This window comes from Propithecus coquereli, unplaced genomic scaffold (assembly GCF_000956105.1).
Source record: "Propithecus coquereli isolate 6110/MARCELLA unplaced genomic scaffold, Pcoq_1.0 Scaffold64, whole genome shotgun sequence".
Taxonomy (NCBI): Eukaryota; Metazoa; Chordata; class Mammalia; order Primates; family Indriidae; genus Propithecus; species Propithecus coquereli.
The window spans coordinates 1,291,123-1,301,175 of NW_012152396.1; the positions used below are offsets into that span (position 1 = coordinate 1,291,123).

At 40.0% G+C, this 10,053-nt stretch overlaps 1 protein-coding gene across 3 annotated transcripts in view; it reads left to right on the top strand.

Annotated features, from left to right (window-relative positions):
• RUFY3 (RUN and FYVE domain containing 3) overlaps positions 1-3,000 on the top strand; it is a 78,270-nt gene extending 75,270 nt beyond the window's left edge. The window contains exon 18 of one of the 3 annotated variants that reach the window (XM_012659864.1): positions 1,261-1,404. In XM_012659864.1, the coding sequence (XP_012515318.1) occupies positions 1,261-1,404 (144 nt within the window). Of the gene's footprint in view, positions 1-1,260 lie in introns of all 3 variants that reach the window. The other 2 variants (XM_012659862.1, XM_012659863.1) reach the window with 2 other exon arrangements.
• The last annotated feature ends 7,053 nt before the right edge of the window (positions 3,001-10,053 follow it).

Below are 10,053 nucleotides of genomic sequence, written 5' to 3' on the forward strand. Positions count from 1 at the left end.
GAACACAGGGAAAGGAGCTCTCCCCACCGGACCCCTGTTTTTCTCATGCATCCTCAAGGGTCTCTGGCTGAGCCCCTCCCCGGTGCATCATCCTAGAGCAGGCAGAGTGCAGGAAGCGTTCAGAAGGAACCAGTGCTCTTGAGAGCTGCAACTGTCTTGCTCACTGTAGTATCTATCCCCCAGTGTCCAGTATGGTACTCAGTCCATAGTAGATGCTCAAGAAACGTCACGTACAAATGAATGTATGAAACAAGTGCTTGGAAGAGATACAGGAGATGTGCTCAAATTCTAGATTACAACCCACACACCACCATTTGTGATCATGCTGAATTTTAACAAGTAAAATTCCAATATGACCTAGTCTTAAATTCACAGAATCAGATAACAGATGAACCATCTTTATAGAATTAGAAGTTGTTATTATAGAAATGGGTTCCAAAACAGAAGAAACTGCTACTCTACTTCTGGTTTTTCTCTTCTGAGCCATGCAGAATAACTTCAGTATGTCAGAGGAAAATTCTTCTCAGGCAAATAAAAGTGTCCCCTACTCTCCCGTACCCTCAGGCAGATGAATTATTTGGGGTGAAAGTTGCATTTCATCAAGTCCAACAGAGCTTAAAGGAAAAAAAGAAGAAGCAGCATTTCACAGGGGAAATCATTCTTCAGTGCCTTTTATATAGGACCCTGGAGCCCTGTGCGCACAGACCCGTCACGGCCCTGCCAGTCACTCTCCTAGTCCTTGGCCACTGGAGATTCAGACAGACAGTGCCCGTGCTGCGCTGATGTCCCACAGGACGTGCTTGCAGAGCGCCACAGGGAAGCATCAAGCACATCGGGGTATCAAGAATTATACTTTCAGCTCATACTCAAGATTTTTGAATCCTAGGATGTCCACCCTGATCCATTGCTAGTTCACTGACTGACTTGAAGTATGCTTACTTGCAAACTAGTTTTAGAATTCGCCTACCTAAAAGTGAATACAGGGAACAGAAGTATGAAATGTATTCCAAAGATGAATAATTTGTGTTTTATCCTTTTGAATTCTGTGGCGCTGCTGCTTTTCATTTAGATCTAAGAATTAGACCGAGTTTCTTTGTAGATCGGGACTGTATTTGGTCAGATACGATCCAGCACATAGCAAACATTCAGTCAGCATTGATTAGGCGCTGACTGTTTGCCATATTTGGCCTTTTATAACCCATGCATCCTTATGCCTTGCTCCTCTTCAGCTTCCCGCCTAACCTGCTCTTGTCCTCGTAGAATGTGTGTAAGAACTGCACGGGAACCTTCTGCGATGCCTGCTCAGCAAATGAACTGCCTCTTCCTTCCAGCATCAAGCCTGAGCGAGTTTGCAATCCCTGTCACAAGCATCTGATGAAGCAGTATTCCACCAGCCCGTCGTAAGCCCGGAAGCCGAGACCTGGACCGAAATGGTGACGCGGGGCCGTCCTCTACCTGTGTCAGATGTCAGCATCCCCTAATGCCCAGGCCTTAGAATCCACTAGAGTTGACGGGAGTGAGTTAAGTAAACTAGGTCCAGGGAGAAAACGCAGTTGAGGGTGGGGGAAATTTTGCTCATTTTCCCTAATGACCGTATGAATAAAAGTTAACTCAGCTGAGCCTTTCTCTTCTACATCTAAAGAGCCCTGCTTTGAAGGGCTTATTTTACAGCGTATCTTTGGAAAGGCTATTCGTGTTTATGAGTAGTGTTAATAATGCTGGGGTGGATGTGATAGAGTCCAAGCAGGTAAGAATAAAAGGAAGATGGTCATCTCCCTCTGTTGCATTTGCAGTTTCAAGGGAGAGAAAGAGAAATGTTAATTGAGATCAAAATGACAAATGTTACATATTTTCCCAGGTGCTGTTAGACAACAATGTTTCCTCTTCACCCCCACTAACTACCTCTTTTTTAAAGTCTCTCTTACCAAACTGTGAACCCAAACTCAGGGAAAAGAAATTAAAGAGTAATATAAATTCTGAATGTATGAAAAACAATATTGTAATATATTATAATTTCAGGACCAGAATATCCTGGTCTTGGCCTACAAGGGTTTTCATTATCAGAAGAAGAAAGAGCATTTGTCATTTTTCTATTTAAGGACTTCAAAACTAACTATCTGCCCTTTTCAGAATCTCCTACCACCAAACAAGCCAGCTCTCTTCCCCAGCGCCTCCCTCCTCTCCAAATTATAATGGAAATTGTTTTAAAGATAGGGTTTGACTTTTGCAAATAGCAAATGTTGATTAGAGCAAAGTCAAGTCAGGTATAGAGTAAAGCAAGTTTAATTTGTGGATGGCTGAGAACAGTTAGCTCAGACTGTTTATTGGATTATTTCTTGAATAAGGGATTCCTCATTCTGAGCCCAGAATCAGAGCTGGTAGACAGGTTTCCTGGAGAGGGCAACACGGTCATCCCCATCATCCACGGGGGACTCCACGAGCGCTCGAGTCCCTTACGTGAAGTGGCGCAGTATCTGCGCATACCCTGCGCGCACCCTCCCGTGTGCTTTAGATCGTCTCCGGATCACGCACACTACTGAACGCAGCGCCGACACGGCGTTTCATCTTTGTGGCTTTGGCATAGTCCTTGGTGCACTCGGTGAATTCAAGTTTGCTTCTTTGGAACTTTGTGGAATTATTTTTCCAAATATGTTTGATCCGCAGTTGGTTGAATCCATAGATGGATGTGGCGAGCTGACTGCGCCCCAACATCTATTAGTAACAAACACTGGGGGAAAGAGGAAGTGTATTCAGCAAGGGAAGGAAAGAAATGGTGTACACTACTTTGATTATGTTACATACGGCTAGATTGTGTGATTACAATTAAGATCTAAGAAGATACGATTCTGTGACTAGCTTAGAATTCTGGGGTGGAAACATCTGGAACCATTTTTTATTTGATAAATTCTGTCTCCTAGAAAGGTTTACAGCCTGGAAAGAGTTGTTATTCCAGAAGTCTGGCCTGTTACTTAGTGAAGCTGAAGTTTAAGAATATAAGGAAAAAATAAAATCTAATAATTCTAGCCTAGTTTGTTGTCTTTTTTTCCCCTAAATAATATTTTTGAGAGTCCATTCTCATTTTTTGTCCACCTATGGGAGCCAGCACTGTTTTAGGTGCTGCAAATAATGTGGGGAACAAAAATGGATAAAATGGAAATTATCCTAAATTAGCAACAGTTATTTTTATAATTACTTTTAAATCTAAAACAGGCAGCTTCACAATATGGAGTAATAGTCACTTGAGATTTTACTTAGAATTGCACATAGCTATTTAGCCTTTAAAAAAACGTTTTTTTTTAAACAAAGCCCAAAAATCTGTAGTGAGTGCAGCCTCCCACTAAAGCAAGTCATGTTACCTTGACTTAATGTTATACCCGTCTTCCTTAAAAATTGTGCTTTCCACGATTTATAATAGCACCAAGAATGAAATACTTAAGAAAAAGCTTAATCAAAGAGGTAGAAAACTTATACAATGAAAACTAAAAAATGTTGCCATGCAAAGTTAGAAGACATAGAAGATATCACATGTTCACAGACTTACTAATTGTTAAGATACCAATATTACCCAAAGTGATCTAGATTCAACATAATCCCTATAAAAATCCTAACTTTTCTGCAGAAATGGAAGATTCTATCCTGAAATTCATACAGAACCTCAAGGGACCCCCCCAAATAGTCAAATTAATCTTGAAAAAGAACAAAATTGGAAGTCTCATACGTCCTAATTTCAAAACTTAACTACAGCCAGGCAAGGTGGCTCACGCCTATGATCCCAGCTACTTGGGAGGCTAAGGTAAGAGGGTAGCTTGAGGCCAGGAGTTCAAAGCCAGCCTGGGCAACATAGTGAGACCCCCATCTCTTAAAAAAAAAAAAAATGAAAACAATTAGCCAGGCATGGTGGTGCATGCCTGTAGTCCCAGCTACTTGGGAGGCTGAGGTGAGAGGATCACTTGAGCCCAAGGGTTTGAGGCTGCAGTGAGCAATGATCGTGCCACTGCACAAACAAACATAAACCAATGGAATAGAATAAAAAGCCTAGAAATAAATCCTTACATATATGGGCAGATGACTTTGACAAGGGTGCCAAGACCAGTGAGGAAAGCAGTCTTTTCAACATAACGGTATTTGGAAAATTGAATATCCACATGTAAAAAAATGAAGTTGGACCCTTACACTATGTACAAAAATTAACTTTAAATAGGTCAAAAACTGAAGAGTTAGAACTATAAAACTTAGTCAAAAACATCGAACTTAGTCAAACTCTTTTTGACCCTGGATTTGGCAATAATTTCTTGGATTTGACACCAAAAGCATAGGTGACAAAAAATAGTTGGACTTCAGCAAAGTTAAAAACTTCTGCATCAAAGAACACTCAGCAGAGTGAAAAGGCAACCCCAGGAATGGGAGAAAATATTTGCAAATCATATATCTGATTCAATATCCAGAATATATAAAGAGACCCCACAACTCAACAACAGAAAAAACCTGATGAAAAAATGGGCAAAGTACTTGAATAGACATTTCTTGCAAGATACACCAATGTCCAGTAAGTACGTGGAAAGCTCAACATCAGTCATTAGGGAAGTGTGCACATCAAAACCACAATGAAGTGCCCATTTTACACTCATTAGGATGGCTGTTATCAAAACAGAAAACAAGTGCTGGTGAGAATGTGGAGACATCGGAATTCGTGCACTCTTGGTGGGAAGGTAAAATGGTACAGCAGCTGTGGAGAACAGCATGGCAATTTCTTAAAAAATGAAAACAGAATTTTTTTGTGATCCCGCAAGCCCATGTCTGGGTATATGCCCAAAAGAATTGAAAGCAGGGACTCCTACAGGTATTTGCACCCATGTTTATGGCGGTAGTATTCTCGACAGCCAAAAGGTAGAAGCAACCCAAGTGTCCATCAGTGGATAAATGGATAAACAAAATGTGGCATATACATGCAAGTGGAATATTATTAGCCTTTAAAACAGGAAATTCTGACACATGCTATAATATGAACCTTGAGAACATTATATAAGTAAAATAAGGACAAATACTGTATGCCTCCACTTACATGAGGTAGAGTAGTCAAAAGCATAAAGAGAGAAAGTAGAACGGTGATTCCCAGGGGCTTAGGGAAGAACAGAAGGTAGTTTCAGTTGGGGAACATGAAAAATTCCAGTGATGGATAGGTGATAGTTACGCAACAAAGTGAACGTACTTAATGCCACAGAACTGTATACTTAAAAATGGTTAAAACGGTAAATATTATGTATATTTTACCAGTTTTTAAAAACTGCTTCCCAGATGGCTACAGAAAGTAATTACAGATGAGTGTGTATATTTGGGTTATTACATATATAACTTCGCTGGGAGGGCCTAGCAGCAGACACCTCAGGAGCAGTGGACACATTTGACCCCCAGATCTTGTTTTCTAATTCTCCAGTACAGAGAAGCAGGGCTCCTTGGAGAAATGGCTGATTCTGGGGCATCCCAGAAAGTAAAGACGTGCTCTATAGACAAAAGGATGCAGGCACGTCAAAGGTACAGAAAAGCCAACTCAAAAAACTCCCAACGGCCAAAGATGGAACAGTCCAGGCAACAAAGTGAATAATGCAGTATGTGATTATAACCTAAGTAAGGTAAGTATCCATGAGTCCATACTGATGTAAATAAACAAATGGGAGGTAGCACATCTTAGACATTTGCTGGTTTGGAGACTGCCAATCACTGAGATCTTCTATTCTCAACATTCCTGACAGGTTGATTTTAACATACTAATTACTTTTGTACAGAGATTTTCATAAGCATGCTAGTCAATATACAAATCAGAAACCAAATACCTGAAAAGCACAATTTCTACACCTAGAATAAAAGGCACTAACTATAGTCGGCATATTATCTTGAAATAATAATAGAACCAGTAAGCAGTAGTAAGCATTGCTGAGGATATCAGATCCCTAAGACTTAATTAATTAACCATATTAAAGAAGAGGTAGGAGGCCTCCAATGCACAAGCAGAGTGAAAAATACTGTACGAGTCTCCAGCAAGCAGTAATGCCTTATTCTGGGGTGCTGCTTTCTGGCACAAAAATCATTCATATTCAATTACAAGGTCTACCACAAATATATTCTTACATTAGAGGTTAAAAACTAGCATAATATCACTTGTATTCCCCAGTTTGCTTTCTTGAGGAGACAAGGAATGAATGGAATTACAGCCAGCCTATCAGAAATTGTGAGTAATTCAGTCTCTCTAGCTCTTGCTCTTTATTCCCAAATACCTGCCACTTTCTGTCAAGAAGGAAAGGTTAGGCCGGGTGCGGTGGCTCATGCCTGTAATCCTAGTACTCTGGGAGGCCAAGGCGGGTGGATAGCTCAAGGTCAGGAGTTCAAGACCAGCCTAGCGAGACCCCATCTCTACTAAAAATAGAAAGAAATTATCTGGACAACTAAAAATATATAGAAAAAATTAGCCGGGCATGGTGGCGCATGCCTGTAGTCCCAGCTACTTGGGAGGCTGAGGCAGGAGGATTGCTTGAGCCCAGGAGTTTGAGGTTGTTGTGAGCTTGAGGTTGCTGTGAGCTAGGCTGACACCACGGCACTCTAGCCTGGGCAACAGAGTAAGACTCTGTCTCAAAAAAAAAAAAAAAGAAGGAAAGGTTAAAAGCCTCTTTATTTCAGCTGGAACCAGTTATGTTTTGGGATCATAAGTATCTCAGTGGACTTCTGAAGTTTTGCCTGTGGGCTTCAAATTAAGATTCTTAAATGTATCTTGGTGATCCTTGTGACTTTGACCGAGTCCATCCATATTCTAAAGTCTACCCTGGTTACACACCTGCATGCCTTATCACAGTGTTCTCAGAGTTACTCCACTAAGATGTCCTGACACAAAACCCAGAAAACATAAAAGAGGGGATTTAAGAATTCAGCCACATTAAAATTTCTGCCATGCTGAGCAGAGGACAAACTGGGGGGGAAGGTATTTAAAGCTCACCACAGGAATAAAGGGCTCCTGCCAATTAGTTGAAAGAACAAACTCAACAGAAAAGTGGCCAAAAAACAATGTAACAGAGGCAATCAGCAAAATTCAGATTATGGAAACCTACAAGTTAATCTTATTTCTTCAACGGGTAAGGAAAAAATAAACAGATAGCAAAACCAATTAAGACAAATAAGAAACAGGCACTTTAGCTTCATTAAAGAAGATATTTGAATGGCTAATAAGCTTATGAAAAAGTGCTCAATACCAATTGTCAGGGAAAGCAAATTAAAACGAGGTAACACTACACACACAGTTACAGACCAAAGCACCAAACACCTAAAATTATAGACAACAACAAATGGTAAGGATGTGGACCTACTGGAATTCTGTGGGAAATGTGAATTAGCATGACCATTTTGGAAAAAGGTCTGTCAACGTCTAGTAAAATTTAAATCAATATTACAACTCAGGATACTGGATAAGTATTTACCCAAAATAAATTAAAATGTAGGTCCATGAAAAGGCTTGCACAAGATGTTCATAGCAACTTTATTTACAATAGCCAAAAACTGGAAAAAGCCCATTGTCCATTAACTGTTCACCTAACAGGTGAAGGGTTAAACTGTGGCATATTCATACAATGGACTACTACTCAGCAATAAAAAGGAACAAAGAGCTGAAACACATAGATGACTATCAAAACACGTTGAATAAAAGAAACTTACACAAGAATACATACTGTATGATTCCATTTCTATGAAGTTCTAGAATAGGCAAAATTAATCTCTGGTGAACAAAATCCTAACAGTGATTGCCTACAAGGGGAGGTAAGGAGCAGGAGAGGTGTAGGAATTGACCAGGTACAAAAATGCTGATGCAATGCAAGTGCTCCACAGCCTCCTAGGGGTTGGGTTACACAGCTGTACATCAAAACTCATCAAATGGAGGTCCGGTGTGGTGGCCCATACCTGTAATCCTAGCACTCTGGGAGGCCGAGGAGGGAGGATCACTTGAGCTCAGGAGTTCGAGACCAGCCTGAGCAAGAGGGAGACCCTGGCTCTACTAAAAACAGAAAAATTAGCCAGAGGTGGTGGTGCATGCCTGTAGTCCCAGCTACCCAGGAGGCTGAGGCAGGAGGATTGCTTGAGCCCAGGAGTTTGAGGTTGCAGTGAGCTATGAGGATGATGATGCCACTGTACTCTAGCCAGGGTGACAGAGCGAGACTGTCTCAAAACAAACAAATAAACAAAAAAAGCCTCATCAAATGGTACCTTAACATTTGTTCACCCTGCTGTAAATTCTCCCTCAAGAAAAAAACTCTAATGACATGTATGCTAAAAAGCTTACGAGTCAAATATGTATGTCTACAATTTATAAAGACAAAATGGAAGACTGAAGGATGGACAAATATGTGAAAAAGTATGATTCTACACTTACATGTAGAATCTAAGTGGTGGGTACGGGCATGTTAATAATTCAACTTTTCTTTTTTTGGGACAGTGTCTCGCTCTGTCGCCCCAACTAGAGGAGTGGCCTCATCATAGCTCACAGCAACCTCAAACTCCTGGGATCAAGCAATCCTCTTGCCTCAGCCTCCTAAGCAGCTGGGACTACAGGCACGTGCTACCATGCCCAACTTTTCTACTTTTTGTAGAGATGGGGTCTCACTCTTTGCTCAGGCCAGGCTCAAACTCCTGAACTCAAGCCACCCTCCCGCCTCAGCCTCCCAGAGTGCTAGGATTATAGGCGTGAGCCACTGCACCCAGCTAGCTGTAAAGCTTTTTTTTTTTTAAGCAAAAGAAAAATGGGAAAAGCATATGAAGACAGTCCATAGAAAAGGAAATCCAAATGCTCTTAAACATGAAGAAAGGCCACCTCATAAAAGAATCCTTTTTTTTTTTTTGGTATTTTTTTTTTAACCAGTCAGATTGGTAAAGAATAGACTGCTACTAACCTCTGTTGGTGAGGATGGGGGAAATGGCACTTAAGCATTGCTGGTACAAACTATGAAATAACAACTTTAAATATAAATTTAACTTTAGATATAAATTATAAGTGCACATTATCTTACCATTTATCCTACAGAGAAATTTATGTATATACAAAATAACAAGTGTATACAAGGTAATTCATTTCAGCATTACAACAGCCAAAGCTTGGAAATAATTTACACGTTCATCAGAAAGGGACAGGTTAAAATTACATACAGCCACACTATACAATCATCAAAAAAGAATGAGGAAAGGTTTTATATGCTGATATACGATGTTTAAGTGGGAAAAAAACCCAAAATAAACAGTTATTTATAGCATGTTATATTTTAAAAAGTAATGAAAATGTCTGTTAATACTTGCTTATATATATAGTGAAAATTACTGGAAGTTTAGAAACTGATGACAGGGTTGCCCGAGAAGAACTAAATAGCTGAGGTACAGGATGGGAAGGAGAATGTTCACTGTATACCCTTTGTATCTCTTGAAGTTTATTTCCTTCAAAAAATACAATATATAAACAATCCAAAAATTAGCCCACCATCCTTTATTTGCGTATCATCAAGGCTTAAGACAGACTAAACCTTCCTATGTCCCCTTCTAAGACTCAATAAGAAAACCACCAATAAGAAAACTAAAATACTGGATAAAAAATCTGAACACACCCCTCACTAAAGATGATATACAGATGGCAAGTAAGTACATGAAAAGATACTCAACATGTCATTAAGGAATTAGAAATTAAATCAATGAGATCACTACACATCTATTACAGCAGCTAAAATCCAAAGCTGTGACAGCACCAAATCCTGGTGAAGATGAGCGATCTACAGGAATGCAAAATGGTACAGCCACTTTGGAAGGCAGTTGGGCAGTTTCTTACAAACTAAACATATTCTTACCATGGAATCCACAATCCTGCTCCTTAGTATTTACTCAAAGGAGCTGAAAACTTATGTCCACACAAAAACCCGCATATAAATGTTTATATCAGTTTTATTCCCTTCCTACAAATTTCAGAGATTATTTTCTAATCCGCTAAATTCGGGGGGAGGGAGGGGATGTATTTCTACATTGGAGCAATTTGGT